The 20,058-nt window shown below is 61.7% G+C and overlaps 1 protein-coding gene across 1 annotated transcript; it reads right to left on the bottom strand.

The window, feature by feature from the left end:
- Positions 1-6,370: 6,370 nt before the first annotated feature.
- E2F1 (E2F transcription factor 1) lies at positions 6,371-13,049 on the bottom strand. The gene is made up of 7 exons (XM_064521285.1): positions 12,782-13,049; positions 11,826-11,916; positions 10,921-11,140; positions 9,991-10,143; positions 9,081-9,195; positions 8,782-8,968; positions 6,371-7,889 (listed from the first exon to the last, which is right to left on the bottom strand). The coding sequence occupies exons 1-7, from the start codon at positions 12,974-12,976 to the stop codon at positions 7,639-7,641; spliced, it is 1,212 nt and encodes a 403-aa protein (XP_064377355.1). The 5' UTR covers positions 12,977-13,049; the 3' UTR covers positions 6,371-7,638.
- Positions 13,050-20,058: the final 7,009 nt, after the last annotated feature.

Here is a 20,058-nt window from a genome sequence, read left to right as displayed (position 1 = left end):
AATATTTAAGTGCGTGACAGGATGCCAAAGCAAGCCAGGATCAGGGGCTGCGCCTGGCCAGAGCCCAGCACCCCAGTACACTGCACGACCATGCACAGCGCACGCCAAACCCCGCGGACAGGAGGCAACGCCTGCGAGGACATCATTAAACTTCAGAAACAGGGACGGGAAGCTGGCTCATTCCCACTAGGGCAACCGTTCACCATTAAAACCTGCAGAGAGGAGTTGGCTCAACCCAGCAGCGAGGAGAAGCTAGGGAGGCAAGAGGAGCATCGTCTGCTGCATGGGAGTCAAGAGGAAAAGGGAGGCAAGCTGGGGCCATTTCCCATTAGGGTTCCCACCTTGACGCAGCTGCTCTTCTCCATGGATGAAGAAGAACTCAGCCACATGTGCAGCTCCACAGCACCTGGCAGCCCTGGGGAGCCCTGGTGCAGTGGCTGCTTTGAGCGGGTGAGCCGCATCCGAAGGCTGGGTCTTGGGGCGCCCATGCAGGCAGACGGCACTGCAGGCATGTGATGAGCTGTGGGGCCCCGCTGGGCCCCGCTGCCTGCGTACGGCCCGTGCACAGTGCAGATGTTGACAAACTTTGTGCCGTGTCCTCATTTAAAGGCTGGTACTCGAGAACCTGCCAGCCTGTCCCTGTGCCGGCCAGCGCAGCTAGTCCTTCTGCTTCAGCCGTGGAGATCCAGGGGCTCTTCTGATGTGTCCATGTTCAAACCTCGTAGCGGATCAGCACAGGGAGATGCCACAACTCTGCCTCGCTCTGCTCTGTGTTTGCAGTTATGCCGTTTCCCCTGGCACGACTCAGCCTTGCAGCTCTTCGTGGTCGCTGCAGGCACTTCTAAGGGGGCAGAGGCTGCTGCGGTCTGACTGCGCCAAGCGTGCCTCCAAAGCTGGACAGCGAGAGCATACCTTGCTAGCTATGCATTTACTGCACATGCAGGAGAAAAGAAAACGATGGTGAATAAAAGCTAAGGACCTGCAAGGTATGACCGGGCGTGCATCTCCTGTGTAGCACACCACATCTGTTTGGCCTGATGCAAAAAGCAGCCCAGGCCCTGAAGGCATGGCAAATAACTCAAAAAAACCCAAAGTCATGACCATCAGCAGCCAGAGCCCTGGGTCGCTTTCCAAACTTGACGCATAATATTCAGAAATAAGAAAAACTCCTACATGAATTACCAGCTCTTTCTCCAGTGATTCAAAATAGAAGCGGGGAAGCCCTTCAGCTGTATAATGAATCATCCCTGGGATGCAAAGCAGGTTATTTTTATACTGCTCTGACTAGGCATGGAGAAGCCAATGCCTCCATCCGGCGATGTGTTCCTCCATCTTCATCGCCACGGCAGTGAAGGAGCCTCATCTCCCCTCAGACTCACAGTGATGGAGCTAAACCACATGTGGGACCTTGTTTCGAGGGGCTGGAATGCCCAAGGACTCTTCTTCCTCCCTTAGCAGGAACACGCAGTTGTTTGGCAGCACAGCAGTAAATGCCGCTTGATGTCGAGGCAGGCAGGTTTGCCTTCACAGAGGAGAAACCGAAATAGCTGTGAGGCATGCTTGTGCCTTTGCGTAGCGTCACGGCTCGCCCCGACCCACCACGAGAACGAAACGAAAGGGCTGAAGGGGGCTTGCGAACTGCAGGCATCAGGGCTCACTGGCACGCTGCAGTGTCGGGAACTGGCTGCCGCCTGCACCCGCCCAGGGCCTTGCAGTAAATCATAAAAGTGTCAGCACCTCAGCCACTGTCGCTGGAAACTTCGATCTTGCAGGGAGAGATGTTGCAGGCTGGGAAATCGGGGGCAGCTTGCGAAGCTGCTGGTGGTGCAGGCCACCATGGAGGCTGGAGATGTGGTGGGTGCTGCTCAGCCCTTTGCTCTCCTGCAGACCATCTCCCTGGGCCAAGCCGGGCAGCTTTGCCGGTGCGATGCTGCTCTCCCCGGGTGAGGGGAGCAGCAGGTCCAGAGCTGGGTGGCCCTAGAAGGGGCCACGGTGCGGCGGCACGTCCCACGCGTGGCACCGGCCACCCCAGGGCTAACGCTGCCGCATGTTCTCCCTGACCAGGGCCACGAGCAGCACTCACGCTGCCGCCGTGAGCGGCGCTGGGGAGAAGCCGGGGCCCGGCCCGGCGCCCTGCAAGCCTCCCACAAGCCTGCCAGCAGCAGATGTGGCCCTACGTGGAGCATCTTCCACTCTGCCGTGCTTTGTCGCAGCAAGATCTGCCAGGCCAAGGGAGGGGTGCAAAACGGGGAATGAGCTTCGCAGCTGAGTGCGGCTCCCCACCAGCACCAATGGGGCAGATGTGCTCCTCGCCGGTGCAGCCTCCAGGCGCCCGCACGAGGCTTTGGCCACGGGCTTTGCCGCAGGGCAGGCAAAATGCAATTTTCCTGCAGCAGCGGATGGGAGGAGGAAGGCTCGGCTGGCAGGTCGTGAAGAATCAATGGAGAGCGAGCAAAAAGCTCCCCGTCCTTCCTGCTCTCCCTCTCCTCTGGGCTCCTGCGGTATTTTCCACCCCTCGCCCCACGGAAAGCCTTGCCCTGGCACCGAGGTGCCGGGGAGTTCTCCCTAACATGCTATTCACCACTCTGGAGCGGTGAGGAGGAGCCAACGCAGCTCCTAAAAGCTGTCGGAGTGCAGCCGAGTGCTTCGTGTTGGAAACAGGGGGCTTTGCTCGGCTTTTCTCAGCTTGCGCAGAGCGCTGAACTCAGGTCGGGCCGAGATCATCGTCCCTCTGATGGCTTTTGCAGCGCTTCAATGAGAAACAAATTGAATGCCCTCTCCTAGGATAACCCACAACACGTTGCTCTTTTGTTTTACCTGCTTCAACATTGACGGGAAACCTTCTCAAGGAGACTCCAAAGGAGCAGGTGGACATTTGCAGAGGATGGCAGTGGTGGGACAGGCTCCTTCCCAAAAGCACTGTACAACAAAGCTACCTGTTACTGTATGGACCAACCTTTCCATGCAGGATACACCTCTGGCCTCAGGGTGAAGAGGAGGTTGCTGGTCTAGCTGCAGGGGCAGAGCTCAGGGGCCATCCCCGGTGAAATGCAGCAGCTTTTGCACTCCTCCAGCCGGGTGGTTTCTGTCCAGGAAGGTGTGACAGGCCCTTCGCTGTTCCTGCTACAGCCCCGCAGTATGGAAACAGGGGGCTGGTCCCTTCCTGCTCCTCCATCCCACCCCGGGTCGTGGGGACTGATCTTTGCCCATGGTGAACAACCAAACTCAAATCCCCTTCAGCTCCCCCAGAAATTTTTGCCCAGCAGAAGCCGATGGGGTCTCTTGGCCATTTCTCATGCTTTCTAACACAGCAGTGTGGGAGCCTCCGACACACGTGCTGGGACCACTCAGGTGAAGCCCCCTGGGCCTTGAGGCATCAGCCAGCATTTCTGCTCTGACATCCCCAGGGCCCCATCCAGCTGCTCCCCAGCATCAACATAAGTCTCTGCTTCAGAGCATCATTAAAGTGCAGGAGCACCGAGGCAAGAGCCGGCACTGCCCCAGGCTGCCTGGGCAGCTCCATCCCGTCGGGATCCCCCGATGGAGACGTCCCAGACACTCCTGAGAGGGGGGCACCCGCTTTGCTCATCTCCTGGCAGTTTCTCCTGGCTGGTTTCTGCTGGTCCCTGCTCAGCTATTGCACCCCTCAGGGGTGTCAGCCCTGGGACCTGCACATGTTGCGCCATGCCAGCAGCCCAGTCGCTGCAAACAAGCTTCATCCCCTGGCCCCCAAGTGCAGCACAGGACTCCTCAATTCCCCTCCCAGCTCCTTTCCCTCCTTCTATTTTTCTTCCTCAAAATTTTAGTTTAGCACCTGAATTTTATTTCCTACACTCTGGTGGCAAAGTTCATTGCTGCCTGTACAGGCAGCGCAGCAAGAGGCTCTGCAGGGCGCAGGGAGCTGCAAGGAAGGCTCTCGGAGCCAAACCATCATGCTGGGACATTCAAGGAGTCCTTCCCTGGGTTGGCACAGGCAGCGGGAACAGGCAGCCAGGAGAGAGGATGCAAGCAGTATCTCCTACCCTGGAGCAATCTCTCCTACTGCTTCTCCAAAGCCAGGGTGACTCCTTTCCTCCCAGTTTCATCCTCTTTGCACTCACACCTCCTGCCTCCTTCCCTTTTCTGCTTTTCAGCTGCAGGATCAGGGACCCCAGCTGAAGCCTATGAGGCTTTCCTGAAGGCAGAAAGTCCTTAAAGTCAAAACAGGCTTAAAAATCCCTCCCTGAAACCACTGCTCATCTCTTCTGCTCACTGAGGTGCTTTGGGCTTGGCCCCATCTGGGACCCCCCCCTTTGCAATAGCCCCTACCAGCAGCTTTCCCCTCAACTGCAATCGACAGTCAAGAAATGTGTTGAAGGCACAGGTGTCCACCAGGCTTTCAGCACGTTCCGGTGCCCGGCTTTGCCAGTGGGGCCGGGATGGCCAGCAGCTGTGGCCCGCGGCGGCCCCGGAGTCGCCCGTCAGCCTTTGGGTCTGTGCATGCCTGCAGATGCCCTCAGCAGGCTACACGGCCACGCATTATACGGCAGCACCCAGCAGGCTGAAAGCCGGGGCTCCAATTAGCTGCGAAACCCGGAGCGGTAGCGGGGAGCTTGTGCAATGCAGTCTGGAGTGAAATATTTATCAGCCTTTTTAAATAAATGACATGCAGGAAGCCGGGCAGAAACCAGAGGAGAGCAAGCCGCACAGAGCCAGGAAGGAAGTGGCGTTCCCGCTTGGGGCGGCGCGTCCCTGCCTCCCACCGGGGCCTGGGGGTCCCAGCATCCCCGGGCAGCCCTTGGTGGGCTATGCCAGGAGCGGAGGCTGCGGTGCAGCTTGCCGAGAGCAGCCTGTGTTGCGCGGCGCGGGCCGAGCCCCTGGGCCCTAGCGATGGGGCCAGGTCTGCCGGGGTAGCTGCGCTTCAGCTCCCCGTGACGCCAGTGGCACCGGGAGGCTTTTGCTTTCTTGGCTGTGAGTCCCAGCCTGGGGCAACTGGCCCCGTTAGATAAAACCGTGCCAAGCATTGGGCTCCTTTGCTGTTTTAAAGACCCTAGCCTCAGGCTGGAGAAAGCGCAGCCTATTGCAGATGCTCTACATAGTGGCTAACAGTTTGCAGCTCACGTCAGCATCCATCTGCACTTCGAGAGGAGAGTCATGCAGGTGTGCGAAGATTAATGAAACCTCTGCGCTGCTCCAAACATCTCCGGAGCTGAGCGTTAGCAGAAGCAAGAGGTGCAACGGCTCTGCCGTGCCAGCCGCCGGCCCCCTGAGCCACGCCGTCACCCCTCGGAGCCCTCGGCTCCGGCACTGCACCGACCAGAGCTGTGGGCCTGGAGAGCACGAGCGGGCAAGCAGCGGGGAGCTGCTGGTTACATGTGCACGCAGGGATTATTTCAGGTCTGCTTAAAGGAGGCAGGCCAAGTGCTGCCGGCCAGACCAGGCTGCTGGAGATGCGGGTGCTGCAGCACAGGGCCAGCAGCACGGGCACCCAGCAAGGCTGAGCAAGGCAGCACTGGCACCAAGCGCTTGAGACCCTATTTAGCACCATGCTGAGCCCCCTGCCCAGGGCCGATGGGCAGTGGGGGCCGAGGAGACAAGGTGCCTGTGGGGAATGATGCGCCGACGTGATTTTGGTGCTTCCAACGGGCTCCGTGGCAACGTCGTCCACAGGGCCAGCGGGCTGTGGGGCACGCATGCAGCTCCCATGCCAGCAACTGGGGAGACTGCTCTGCAACACAGAGAGGAGCCATGGGAAACCCCTGGTTGGCTTTGCGGAATGGAAAGCCCTTCCTCGGACTCTCCCGGTGCAAAGCTCAGCCCTTGCAGCGGTGCAGCACGCACGGCCTCCCAGCAGCCCCGGCCCCGCAGCCACCCTCCGCTGCACCTTGGCACCCATCCCATCACCGGTGGGGACCAGGCAGCGCCCCTGGCTCCCGCGCACCCCAGCACGGAGCCTGTGCCACATGGGACCCCCCCAGCCCCTCGCCAGCAAATGCTGGGGATGGGGGCAGGTCCAGCCCCGCTCAGGGCCAGAGGCCCCAGCAAGCGCCTGCCGTCCCCCCACGCCAAGCTGGATGAGCCCCATCCCTCGCACAGCGCCTGCTGCCACAGGGCCGTCCCGGACGCCTGCATTGACCTGCTGAGGTCTTATCCACCCTCAGCCACGTCCTCTGTGGTCGTCCCGCTGCTCAGTCCGGAGCTTAAAAAAATTACCGTAATTTGGCCCCCGAGGGAGGGGTTTTGGTGGCAAAAAAGCTGGAGGGCTTTTCCAGACCCCTGCAGCCACCAGGCTTGGGCAGACCTGTGCTTGCAGGGCAGGCTCGCTCATCAGGCTTTTTTCCTTTCGGAAAGGCCATAGTTTCCGGGATTTTGGCAAACTGCAGGCTGGGGAGTCAGTAGAAACCTTTATTAAACACGAAGCTCAGAAGAACACAAAATTTGTTAAAAGGCAGTAAGTGAAAGTGCGTCTCCAGTCCGGCTCGGCGGCCCCCAGCAGGCGAGGAAACCCCATCCTTTTCCCTCTCCCCATCTTCGCTGCTCCCTGCCCTGCTTTCCGGGCCCAGGGAGGCGCGCAGCACCCTGCCACCGGTGGCACCCCGCGCGGCCCGGTACGGGGGGACGGCCGCCACAGCCGCCCGGTGAGGAGGAAGCCGCAGAAAGCGAGCACTGCGCAAAGACTGACAGAGAAAGCCTGGAGACGAGCCTAGGCCCCCATGAGTGCCGCCATGCCAGGCCACCCGCCTCCCCGGGGTGCTGCCACGGCTGGCGGGGACCCCCCTCCCTTTCCGCCCCGGTTTGGGCCCTCGCTGGGAAGCGAGCAAGAAGCTGCCCACCCGTCTGTGGCACCTGCACTCCCGGCCCCTCAGGCGGCGGCGGCCCAGCGTCGACCATGGGCCGCCTGCGTGGGGAGATGGTGGCGAGCTGCCGCCGGGCCCCCTCTCGCCCGCCAGGCCCCCCCTCGCCCGCCGAGAGAGCTTCCGCGTCGCATAAATAATAAATAAATAACCGGGGGGCTGGGGGCTGCCCTCGCCACGGCAAGGGGAGCCAGGCCCCCGCCCCTCACCGCGACACCTCCCGGCCCTGGCGCCCCGCGGGGCACACGGCCCCCCGCTCCCTCCCCCGCCCAAGGAAAGGCAACACCGCCCCCAGGGACCAACAATAATAAATTAATCAAATCTATACACAGGACTGCTTAAAGCTCTGCGAGGGGCCGGCCGGGCCGCCCGCGCCGGCTCCCCCCACGAGGGCCCCGCCACAGGGCAGCAGGCTGGGCGCCCCAAGGACCCCCCAACTCTCCCCATGCGGGGGGACGCCGGTGCCTCCTGGCCCCGCCATGGCTGGAGGCACGCTGGCGCCTCCTCCTTCGCCGCCGCTCCTGGAGCCAAGGGGGCCGGGGAGAAGGAGGCCACCGTGGCGGTGGCAGGGGGGCCGCAGAGACCCGAGGCAAGGAGCTGGCGGCAGCTCAGCCTGGGGGGTGGCCGCCAAGGAAAGGCACGTGCACCAGAGACGACCCAAGGGCAAACCAAAGCGGTGGCGTGGAGGGGACCCCCACGGCCCCCGAGGGATGCGGACGCTGCCCCCAGCTTCCCCTGCGGCCGGGACCCCGCCGCAGGGGTCTGTTCGGCTGCCGGGAGGAGCAGCGGCTGCTCCCGCGGCGCCTCAGAAGTCCAAGGGCGTGAAGTCGCCGAAGTCGCAGTCGAACAGCTCGCTGATGCCCTCGCCTTCCTCCAGGCCAAAGTGGTAATCTTGGGGCTGGGGGGGGGACAGGTTGATGAACTCGTCCGGGAGGAAGCCGGAGAAATCGTCCTTGGTCTGCTCCAAGAGAGCATCCATGGAGGCCAGCGGCGAGAGGCTGACATCATCCGCGGGGCACTTGCCGGGCAGCGCGCCCTCCCCGGGCAGCAGGGGCTCTGTGGAGACAGGGAGAGCCTGCCGGAGCCGGCCACGCAGCCCCCGACGCCTGCCCCCTGCGCCTGGCGCGTGCACCAGTGGGAGCAGAGGGGCCCCGCAGAGAGGGTTACTGCGCTAAGGGTTAATTTTCTTCGGACACTTTTGTAAGCCCAGAAGGCTTGCACAGCCAGCTCGTGGCCACGCGCAGGAGAGCGCAAGCACCAGGCGCAGGCGCTCCTCTGGGTGCCAGAACAATTTCTGGGTGCTGCTAAATCCCTGCTGACGCTGAGGAGCGGGAGCTCAGCCGGTCGGGCAGAGGACGAACACCCTCCTCTGGGTGCGAGATGTTTGCAGCTCCATCTTGCACATTGCCATGTGCCAGGACGTGCCGAGGCCTCTGCTGGAGCTCTCTGCTCCCTGCCTGCCACCCCACTGCCTGCCCCAGAGATGCAAACCAGGGGGTCCCCGCAGCTGGGGGCTGCAGAACGTGCAGGGTATGGGAGGCACTCTGCCACCACGACCAAGGGAGGGGAGCGCTTCTCCACTGCCACTGCCTGTGCCGTGGCTGAGACCTGCCACAGCACGGGCTGACATCAGTGCCCACGGCCTGGAGAACGGCAGCCTTCTGCAAGCGGCAGGCTCTGCCCCGTGGGATCCTCGCTGCATCACCACAGAGATGCCTAGAGCTGGGGCATCTCCCCCTGCCCTTTCCCGTCCCCAGGTGATGGCACAGGGACAGCACGGACGGGAAAGGGGCTCTGCAGCATGCTCCGGCTCATCCTGCGGAGCTGCAAACGCAGCGACAGCCAGTGGCTGCCCCCGGCCAGAGCCGCCTGTGGTCACAGAGGCACTCCCGTCCCCCGGCGCCACCCTCGGCCCCCCCGAGCCACGTGCCCTGTCCCGGCCGCTCACCTTGCTCGCCAGGCAACAATGGCATGTTCACGTCCTGGGCCGGATGCAGGAGCGGGGAGGCGGGGGACGATTCCTCTGCGGCTGCTTTGAACGGGCTCTTGACAGGGCTGCAGACCCCAGAGCTGTCTTCGGGGCAGAGGAACACGTCGATGGGGCCCTGAGTGCTTTTCACAGACACCTGGAAAGCCTGGGAGAAGGGAGACAAGTGAGCACAAGGAAGCCCCAGGGACACCACGCTGCGGCCAAGGGCTCTGCGGACCCAGGGAGCCGGCATGGTGGGCCAGACGCCCCCGGCTTACCTCGGTGGGGTCCGAGACCTGCAGCTGGGTCTCTGGGGGGGCCTTGATAACCATCACCATTTGCTCAGAGGGGTCTGCAATGCTCCGGAGATCCTGGCAGGTCACATAGGCTGCGGTGTGGCCGGTCAAGGAGCAGACGTTGGGGACGCTGCCACGCAACAGGGGCGCCAGAGGCAGCGAGGCAGGCAGGAAAATGCCCAGCTCATTACGTGGCCTCACACCAGCCGGGCTCACCTCCCGGTGCTGAGCACAGCACATGGCACCGCCGAGCAGCTTGGGGGCCCCGCACACAAGTGACGGCAGGTGTCAGGGCTGGGACATCCTCTCCCAGCCCTCCAAACCCAACCAGGTGCCATCCCCGCCGCACTGGTCTGACACATCCCTCGCTGCGACCGTGAGGCAGTGGTCCTGGGTACAGATGGAAAGAGCGGGGCACCAAGGAGCAGCACTCAAGTGTCCAAAGGCACTCAATGAGGGACGTGACACTCAACGTCTGAAGGCCCGATGGAGAGCAGCACTAGCCCACTACATTTCAGGGGCTGTCAGGCAGTGCCAAGCATGGCCATTGGGTTGGAGACGTGTCTCACAGCCACACAATACTCCCAGGGGACGGACTCAGCGTTGCATTTGCCCAAGAGCCAGCTACCCATCACCAGGCTGAGACCTCCTGGCTTGGAGACCCCTGGGACCGGCAGCAGGGCTCACTCTCCAGTACCGTCCCCCTCCAAGGCCCACACGTGCTCTCCACAGGCTGTGAACCCCAAGGAGGGGCCAATGGGACCTGCGGAGGGCGCTTTGGCCTGGGTTCAGGGGCAGCAGGGGAGAGCTGCTCCCCAGCTACCTCTCCATGTCCCAGTCCCACAGGGCCCAGGGCTCCCCAACACGCAACCTGCCCTGCACAGAAGGATATTGCTGGTTCCCGGGGTCCTCCGTGAGCAGCCTCAGCTGGATGGTGCACGTCTGGATGAGGTCATCCAGCTGCCGCTCAGCTGCCTGCAGGTCCCGCAGCTCCTTCTCCAGCACTCGGTGCTGGCTGGAAGGTCCCACTGCGGCCTGGCTGCCCCTGGAGGGAGCACAGGCCTCCGTCACTCTCGGCATGGCTGCATCTTGGGCAACACTCGCATGGCAGGACAGACGGGTGCCTCCACCCTTCACCCTTTGTACACCCACCAGGGCACACCTGGAAGATTCCCGTGGCTCTGCCAGCAGTCCGTCCCCACCAGCAAGCAAGAAAACCTGGAGGTCACCCTGCCGCTGGGCTGCACCAGCAGGCCTGGAGGTCTCCCAGGAACACAGCTGCAGCGAACCCCATGGCTCACCATTGCCCACACCCCAGACTGTCCCCCAGCAGAGTCCTCACCTGGGAACCTTGCCAAGTCCCACCTTGGGCCCAGTGAATTGGCCCTGTGGGGACTTCGCACCAGGGGACAGACCCGGACCACAGGCACCGTTCTGGGCTCCTCTCCAAGCTACCAAACCCCAAACAAACACCCTGTTCCCCAGGCCTGGCTCAGCTCCCAGGGGCGGCAGCGCTGCCTGCGAGGCCCCAGCCCAGACACAAGAGAGATTTGAAGACAATGCCAGGAAATCAGCACTCAGGAGTCACCCACGGTCACACGCAGCCCTCCCCAAAGGCTGTGGCCCACCAGAGCAGAGACACTCCACCAAATCCCAGAGCAGATGCTCGGGATCCGGCTGCCAGCAGCAGCGTGATGCTGCTCTGAGCTTCTCCCACCCAGTCGCTTCCCAGCCTGCCTGTGAGACCCACAAGCTGCCACCCCGACCCCAGCCCGAGACACAGATGGGACCCAGCCCTGCAGGAGCCCATCCTGGTACGCACAGCCACTGGATGTTGTTCTTGGACTTCTTGGTGATGAGCTGGATGCCCTCCAGGACATTGGTGATGTCGTAGATGCGTCTCTTCTGCACTTTCAGGACCTCGGCTGCCCAGTTGAGGTCCACCACGCCATCAGGCGACTGGCTCAGGAGCTCCAGGAAGCGCTTGGTAGTGAGGTTCAGCGAGGTTTCGTAGCGAGACTTCTCCCCGGGAGACTTTGCCCCTGAGAGCAGCCAAGGACACGCTCAGGGCTTGCCCGGAGCCCAGTGTCAAGTGCCCTCCTCCAGCTTGTCCTCCTGGTGGCTGCTAGCACACCCAGACCCATCAGGGTCTGCTCGCACATCACCGGACCCATTTCAGGTCAGCCTGCCCACATTCAAAGGCTCGGCCCTACCTTGCCCATCTGGGCTGTCACCACCTGCTCCCCCAGCGCTCCCCGGCCACCGCCCTTGGCCACCTCGGCCCAAAGCCCACACAATGCGCTAGCCATGCTCAAAATGTACCTTCCCACCAACCTCTGTCCCACTCCAGCCCTTGCCTGCCTCAAGCCCGCACATCGCAGCGATCTGCAGCAGCCCGTTTGCAGCATCGGGGCCAGGCAGGGGATGACCAGCAAGGGTAAACTCAGGGCTTGCTTCGCTTTCACCCTTACGCCTCTTCCTAAGGCTTGGCAATGGGTCACGAGGGAGACGGCTGGGGAGATACAGGCCTTGCACTAGATGAGTTTACCTGGCTTTTCTGCCCTCCCTATCCATGCTGGGTCATGTAGACATGCGTCAGCCTGGCTACGCGCCCCATGGAGCACTAGGGTTGTTAGCTCTGCTGCAGCTTCCAGCCTGCTCGGAGCCGGGCGCAGTGAGCCTGCTCTCAGACCACCCGCCGCGGTGCGGCCCGGGCCGGGCTGGTACCTTTAGCAGGGTTTCTCGCTTTGCCCCGGGCTGTCGGCAAGCTCTCCGCTATGTACTGGTGATCTGTCTCCAAGTTCAGCTTCCTCTTCACCTGCGAGACAAGAGCGGCTCCTCAGAGGGGTCTGCTCCAGCCCGGCCTCAGCAGCCGAGCCCCCTCGCCAGCGACCCACCGCCGGCCCTACCAGGGACGCGGGGGCTTCAGGCACCACGGAGCCTCCTGCGGCCGCAGCCCCACGCACCTCCCTGCCGGCCGGCCCAGCCGCATCCCTACAGACAGGCTCCCAGGATGCGTAGCCCCCACAGGCCGGACCAGCGGGGGTCCGGTGGGGGCCAGGCCGGCTGCAGGCGCCCCGGGCGGGTGACAGCACCCAACCACCCAGCCCCAGCAGTCCTGTGCTGCCCCACGCCAGGGTCCGGGGCAGCCAGCGAACGCGAGCTGCCACACGGCTCCCAGGGGCATCGCTGCGGCCCGGGTGGGCTCCCGCACCGCCAACGCGAGCGAGCCGCCGGCGCGCGGCGGATGCGCCGCAGTGGAGGGGAGGCAGGAACCCGGGCGGGCTCGGCGGTGCACAGCTTCCGGAGCAGGCAGCGCCCAGCGGGGCCGCGGCTCCGCCAGGCCTGACGCAAGGCCGGGCAGCGGGGCCCTGCTTGGCAGGTGTGCTGCGTGGCAGGGCCCGGCGCGCCGCCGAGGGCGCCGCACGGCGTGCCCCGGCGTGACCCGGCGCGGCGCGGCAGGGCACGGCACCCTATAGCGGGGCACGGCACCAATAGCGCGATACAGTGGGGCACGGCACCCTATAGCCCGTAAGGCATAGCACGGCACGGTACAGCATGCCACGGCACAGCCCAGCTCGGCGCCGGGACGCACCAGCAGCCCCGCCGCTGCCGCGGGGTCCGGGCTACCCGCGCCCCGCGCCCCCCGCCCGTCCCCGTCGCGTCGCGTCCCCGGCGGTTACCGGCGGGCGGCCCAGCGCGGGCCGGCGCGGCGCGGCGCCCGGGCGGGCGGGCTGCGGCGTGGCGAAGAGCAGGAGGTCGGCGTCGGGGCGGCCGCTGCCGCCGCCCGGGGGCTCCTCGGCCGCCGAGACGATGAGAAGGCGCGGGGAGGCGCCGCCCAGCAGCGCCGCCAGCCCCGCCGCGCCGCCCGCCGCCATGGCTCACATCGCCGGCGGCGCGGCGCGGCGCGGGGCGGCGCGGGGCTCGGCCCTCACGGCGGCGCGGCGGGCAGGGCGCGGGGGCGCGGCCGGCCGGCGGGGGCGCGGCCCATGCTCGGCGCGGCGCGGGCGCGGCGCGGCGCGGCGGCCCCGGCGCGGGCTGGCCGCCGCCCGCGGGTATTGTTCGCCGCCGCTCCCGGCCCCGCACGCCTTTGCGCGCCAAATCCTTTTTGCCGCGAAAGCGGCGCGAGCCTCGCCGCCGCCGCCCATTGGCTGCGCCCTCCGCCGGGCGCCGCGACGGCGGCGGAGGGCGCCTCCGCATTGGCTGTCGCCGCCGGATTGATAGGCGGCGCCGCCCGCCCATTGGCCGCGGCCGGCGGCGCCGGACGCGCTGACAGCCGGCCAATCGGCGGCGCCGCGCCGAGGGAGGGGCCAATCAGGGGGTAGCTCGGGGACGCTGCGGCAGCGCCGCGTGGGTGAGGAGCGCTCGGCCGGGCCTTAAAGGGGAAGCGCGCGGCGCTCGAGGGGCCCGTGGTCTCTCTGCGCCCCGCAGCCTGCGCTCCCCGGCCTCTCTCTGCCCCACAGCCAGTGCCCCACGGCGCCCTGCGTCCCATGGCCAGTGCCCCACAGCCCCCTCCCTGCACCCCACAGCGCCTCTACCCTCCTGCTCCCCCCAGCGGTACCCGGCGCCCCCCTCTGCCATGACCCACGGCGGGTCCCGCAGCCGGGACCAGCCCTTTGGGGCCCGGACCCGGAGCAGCTGCGTGGGTGCAGGGATGTAAGGGGCACTCGCACGGGGGGCGCCTCGTCCGGCCTCCCTTCACACCAGCATTGCAGCGGGAAGCTGTCCGGGGGGCTGGTCCTGCCCCACACGTGAGCTATTTCACTGACCGAATTCCTGCTTTCCAAAGCAGGTTTCAGCCAGCCTCTCCCTGCTCCACCTAATTCCCTAGCGTCGTGCGTGTGTGCGTGCAGGCTTTTTTTAAATGCAAGGTAAGGTGCTAAACGCAGACAGAGCTCGTGGACAGTTTTGCTTGCTCAAAGCGTGAGCTTTTTGCCCTATGCCCAGTCTAGATGACGGATTTTCCGTCAGGCTAGTTGCGAGCAGTGGCTGTTCCCCCGGCAGTGGAGGAGGGGACATCCAACGCTGGCTGCGGGGAGCGAAGTTCACCCCGATGCCTTGGTGCTGATACGGTCTCCTCTGCTCCGGCTTCACCAGGCTCTGCTGGTGAGCCTGCTCTCACTGGCCACGGTGCTCGTCATGGCTGTGGTGGGACCCGTGAAGACTTGTCCCATCCGGCGATGCTTTGCCATCATGGCTGCCCGAGGTGGTGGAGCTCTGCCGGGCTGATCCAGCCAAGAATATTGCTGTCTCCAGGCTCACCGGGACCAGTTCTTCTGGGAGCATGAGGCACTCTTGGACAACCGGATCCTTGCAGTGTAATCAGTAGGTTCGGTGTCAGGAGCAGGGTGGAGAGAGCTGAGGTAGGGCTGATTGCAAAACTAATTAAGAGGTTGGAAAAGGCAGTCTCCGAGTCCAGCTGCCATCGCCTGGCGTCCCTGGTGCTCTGTCTGCCACCAGGCCCTTCCTCTGCGACAACCTTCTACTGTCCATCCTCATTTTGACAAGCTTCTCGCTGAAACTTGTTGCTGGTCGTTACCACATACATCTCTCGCCCTGTTCTGAGAACTGCGGGGATGAGTGACGGCGCTGCCCGGCAGCCCGGGTGCCTTGCTACGGCCCGGCCCGGAGCGAGCATCAAGCCCAGACTGCCACGTCCTCGCTCTGCCCCCGGAACCAGCTCCTTAGTGAAGGACACCAGATCACCGTCCTGCCTAGCATCTTCATCTCCTCTTCCCCTGGGAGGTGCTGAGAGTAGCCCCGGCCTTGGTGAGGCTGGTAGCCTTCGGTGGGGGTCCCCCAGCCGCGCAGCCAGCCTCCACAGCAAGCCGGCAACTCCTTCCCGGCCAAAAGGAGACAGTGGAGGTGGCTGGTCCAACGTTTTGGTTTGAGGAGGTACTTGATTGGAGCTGGGATTCAGACTTCCTTAAGCAAGGAGGTCTGTCATACAGCGGGATGGCATTCTCCGGGTGGGAGCAGGGCTCTTGTTGCTGGCTCAGTGTGGAAGCAGACGGGTAAAATTGTGCTGGTGGACAGGAATGATGGAGGGAGACCAGTGCTGTCTCGCCTCCTTTGCCATGGCAAAGCTGCGCAGAGGCCGTGGAAGGGATCTGCTAGGTTGTCAGCAAGTCTCGCGGCTTTAGGCTCTGAAGATGCTGCTCTAGGGGGCCCAGCTCCTGCAGAAAGTGCAGGATATTGAAACCATCCATCCGGTCTATCCGTTTACTGGATGATTCATGGCACTTTTTGTTTCTGAGCACCAAACATCTGTGGATCTCAGCAGCTTCTTGAGCTCTAAATTAATACCTAACCCCTTGCAGGGCGCCGGGCTGCACGTGCCTCCCTTTCCGTGGGAGGACGGCCTGCCACGACTGCCTGTACTCAGACAGGTCTGGGCAGACCCACGACTGTAATTCTTTCTCTCTTGCCCAACAGCTCCTCTGCTCTCATTGGATCTGCTGGCGGGGCAATGGCAGGGTGCACCGGAGACTGGGGAGCGGGTTTTGCCCTGGAGCGTCCTGCTGCTGGTGCTCGAGACAGAAGCCAGCGCGTGGCTATCCGGGCACCCGCCGACTCTCTCTAGCCGAAAAGAAACACTCCTTTGCTGGAAGGCAAATGAGCAGGTGACTGTGCCGGGCAGGGACAGCCCCGTGCCTGCGCGGCCGGGGGGAAGAGCCGGCATTCGGAGGGGCAGAGGAGACCAGCAGCCAGGCGTGCTGGTGCCGCCGAGCGCACGGCGGGAGGGAGGTGATAACACCCCCCCGAAACGCGGCCTCGGCGGCGGCGGGGCTCCCACCACGCGTCTCCCATGTGCAGGGAGCTGATAAGCCCTACTGAATGAGCAGGCAAAATTAGAAAGGGAAAAAATACGCATGCATAACCCAAAACACAGCCTTTCCCCGCCGACGGCAGCGGCCCCCCAGCAGCCCCGGCACCCCTCCCACGCCGTGCGGGGGACCATCGTGGCAGCAGGGCAACGCCTCTGCTGCTGGTGCCAAGCAGATCCTGGCGTGGCGCTGGCTTAGCAGGTCTCGCGCTTTGGCGGGTTTCACGTCGGGCACCGTGGCTGTAGTTCCCTGGCGGGACGGCCAGCGCAGAGGCCCGGGCTGCCGACTGCTCCAGCTACCTAACTTCTAGCCTTAATTACACCCGTAACATAGCGCCTGGCCTCCGCCAAGTCGTCCTGCCTCTCCACACCTCATTCCTCCATCGGTAGCAGAGAGAAATGCTGCCCCACCTAACAGGAAATTAAAATAGTCAATGGATGCTTGCAGTGTCCTGTGTAAGCGTCGAAGCGCCCAGCTCTGGAGCCCTTGGCACACAGCCTGCACCAGAATATCATCGTTACAGCGTAAGCAACAGGGAGATGAGATGGTTGCGCACAGCTAACGTTCCCGTCATCCAGGGAGGAAAAAAAAAAAAAAAAGCCCACGGCCAAGCGCCGGTGGCTGGCTGGTGGTGCTGCCCATCCCCGGGGAGGCCGCCGGGGCCTGCCGGCGCCCTTTGGGCCCCAGCTGGTGTGGCAGCTGCTGCTGCGCCGCTCACAAAAGCCCCAGCATTCCCAGGCCGGCCGCGACCACACAAATGGTGAGGGCCGTCACGGAGCTGCGTTTTTCAATTCACGCGGCGGCTTATTCAGGGGTGAGCAGAGCCACGTAACCTCGGGGAGGGGCAGGCTGTCATGCCCCCCCCACCCCGGGGACCGACGGCAGCATCCCTTTAGCCAGCGGTCTGCCCAGCCCTTTTGCGAGGTTATAGCTGTGCTGGAGGGACGGATGGGCAAACAGTTGGGGACATCTGGCAGCCTGGTGGGGCACCACGGGGCAATGAGCTCTGGTGGCCCCGGCCAGCCACCGAGAGGAGCAGGAAGGCCGTTCGCACCCTTCATGTCCCAGCCACATTTATCCTGTAGCAGTCCCTGAGTCAGGGTGATTTTTTGCCTGTCTCTGAAGCAGGGCGAGTGGAATAATCTTGTCCGCCTCCTACCTCAGGAAGGTTTCTACCGCGGTATCCGGGTCACATTGTGGTCACAAAAGTCTTTCTCCTCTTCGAAGCCCGGCAATGGGGCAGTCCCTGGTTTGCAGCGAGGCAGAAGACACCCCACCCCACCCCACCCCACCATTAGCAAGCATCTCATGTTCTTCCAAGAGCACCAGATCTCTGGCTCTGAGCCCTGTGTCCTGGCCTTTTCTCGCTGGAAAAGGCTGCAAGTGTACCGGGCTGGCTTTGTCGTTCAGAGCCCCGGACGGCTCAGGGCTTGGAGGGTCTCGCTGCGTGCCAGATCCCTTCCGCTGCCTCAGCGGTCTCAGTGCTTTGGGTTCAGAGGCAGGAGGGGCTGCTTGGTCCCCTCCAACCTGCAGAAACAATGCTTGAAATCCTGTGGCCTGGGTTATGCATCAAGTCCAAGCACCAAACAAAAACAAAAGAAAAAAAAGGCGGGGGGGAGGCTTCATCCTCATTTCAGTGTTTCAGGTGGAGCATGGTCCCAAGGATCTTCAGTACAGGCCAGCTGGAGGAGTCCCCATATCTGGGATCACAACTGCCTGGCACCACATTTTTGGGGCTCTAGTTAAACCAGCCTTACTGAGTCTGTCCCCAAAGCTCTCATGTTGGTGTTGCATTTGTAACTAAAAAATAAATAAATAAAAGACAAAGACGCTTCATTCTGATTTAGGTCAGAGCAAAGACCTCCGTTAGCCTTAGCATGCAGGCATCCTAGAAGCATATTTACTGTCCTCATGAGCTTAAGTTTGGTCCTGCTTTCCGGAGCTTGCCATATGGATCGTGCTGGCCTGCCACACTGTAACTGCCGCAGTCGCCAGCAAGGAAGCACCTCTTCCTCGGCGGCTCTCCTGCCAACGCTCCCATCCCCGTCTTTTGTTTCCAACAATGAGGAGCGACACAACAGCCCGTTCCAGATCACAGACAACCTGCTGAGGGACAGGCAGCCAGGGAAAGCCCACAACCCCACATCCTAGTCCCACTGCTGCTGTTATTTACTGACCTTATCTGCTCTCTGCCTCCACCACCTTCACCACAGCCCTTTCTCCCATGGAACTGATGTGGTTTTCTGATAGCATGAATGTAATGATAACTAAAGTTTATTCATGGTATAGGGAAAACATCACCAGTTCTAGCTGTCTACTCTCAGATCCTGTTTCCTGAAGGTTAGGAACTGCCCATTTCCTTGCATTTCTTTTTTCAAAACAGCTTTTCCTCCTGAAACATCAGATCAGATACTCTCTTGGATGCTGAGCCCAATTAATTTAGCTGGTGAATTGTACCGTCCTATTTCCATCTCTCATGAGGAGTCATCCACTAATAAAAACTCAACACCAGCCTGTAGATTCTTTCAGTAAAAGTGGCAGGGGGCATCAAGGCTGCTCTGCCCCCTGCTCTACTCTTCACACCCAAACAAGACATTCCTCCTCCAGCCTCTGTAGAACAGAGAAACACAAACGCCTGCTTCCCCTCTGAGTCACTAAAAGCCACTCCATTTGACAAGGCTCCTTGACTTAGGGAATAAACTGGCCTGAAGAGGAACAAGGACTGAAGTGTTTCCCTCCTTGCTCAGTGATGTGTTGGTTGAATAGACTGGGAGTCACCGAGGAACACATCTGGAAGTAACGTCTTTTCCTCAGTGGTTCCTTCTGTGCTCCTAAATTTTACCTAGACCCATGGCTAGACGCTGTGACTTCAGCCAGTCCAAGTTTACTTCCCAGCAGGTTCACAGTGACACTGGGGCACCCATGAATCCAAACGGCAGGCACGGTGTCATAGCAAAAATTGTAGCTCACTCATTAGAGCTTCACTTGGAGGGGAAGAAAGGCTCAGACACATTATGGTGCTTGCAGGGGTGTGGGAGGGTGGGAAACATCTCAAGATAGGACTGAAATCAGTTTGGAGGTGTTAACTTGCCTTTGTGTGGGCCTGGGCTAGACATTCCAGCATTACAGCAGCTAAGAAGCAAGAGGTCTTGTTTCAAAGCTTCTCAGCAGTCCTATCTCAGAGCGTACCTTCTGCTCCAGATCAGGACCTCCCTTTCTGCTGCCAGAGTGCCATCAGGCGCACTCGGGGACTGCTTTATCTCCCTTACCACAGCTGTTAACTCAACAGCAGCCTTTCTTCATACCTCTTATCTTGGAAGAGGCTTCAAAATCATTTGTGTGTCCTTATTTTGTCTAGTTAATGGGAGGAGCAGGTTCAGGCTGGTGTCCAGCATCTTGTACCTGTGCCCTACTCTGGTAGATCACTCTGCCACAAGCTGTCTGCCCTAAAGACAAGTATTTGGGCCAGGACCAGGCACATGCACTGAAGCTGGGACTCCACATACTAGCAGGGCAGTCACCAACACAGGGGCTCCTCCAGCTTTCCACAGGCAGGTTAAACTGTTCAGTAAAAGGCCTGACTCTCTGCAACCTGCTGCCTGCATTCCTGTCAGACTACACGGAGACCAAGGAGTAGTTTGCCCTGTAACCATGCCATCTGAGGAATACCAGAAAAGGCCAGATTAGCTATTCTAGCTGCAATGCAAGATCCATTCATTTTTCTTCTTACAAACCTGTTCTTTCCTGTTTACACTGCCTAAGTGTGTCCAGTTTGTACGTGTTATGAACTACCCAGCCAAGCCCAAATTTGACTCACTTGGTCTGAGGGTATGGCAACGCTGAGCAATCCAAACAGCTAGCACACAGGAAGATTCATGCTACAAAAAGATGACAGCCACCGCAGTTCGCCTTTGCAGCTAGGATCCTTATCTTAGCTAGCCAGTGTTAGATCCGACAGCTAAATCTGATGGTGTGGTCAGACTAGCACTGGCTATTGTCCCCAGCTGGTAACATGAGGACACAGCTGATGACAAAAATACAATTTGTGCATTACTTGTCTACATACAGTACTAGTAACGTGCAATAATTAAACATTAGCTTAAAACTTTTAGCTCAGTGATGACAGTAAAGAA

This window comes from Dromaius novaehollandiae, chromosome 16 (genome assembly GCF_036370855.1).
Source record: "Dromaius novaehollandiae isolate bDroNov1 chromosome 16, bDroNov1.hap1, whole genome shotgun sequence".
Lineage (NCBI taxonomy): Eukaryota > Metazoa > Chordata > Aves > Casuariiformes > Dromaiidae > Dromaius > Dromaius novaehollandiae.
The sequence above is the reverse complement of the archived record's forward strand: the minus strand, read 5'-3'. Positions and strand labels throughout refer to the sequence as shown.

What these genes read in the sequence shown, in the direction of transcription:
- E2F1 (XM_064521285.1), bottom strand. Translation starts at nt 12,976, where the DNA reads ATGGCGGCGGGCGGCGCGGCGGGGCTGGCGGCGCTGCTGGGCGGCGCC. An exon ending in AGGTCTCGGACCCCACCGAG is followed by an intron (nt 8,969 to 9,080) that starts GTAAGCCGGGGG and finishes CCCTTCTCCCAG; the next exon opens with GCTTTCCAGGTGTCTGTGAA. An exon ending in ATTGTTGCCTGGCGAGCAAG is followed by an intron (nt 7,890 to 8,781) that starts GTGAGCGGCCGG and finishes CTGTCTCCACAG; the next exon opens with AGCCCCTGCTGCCCGGGGAG.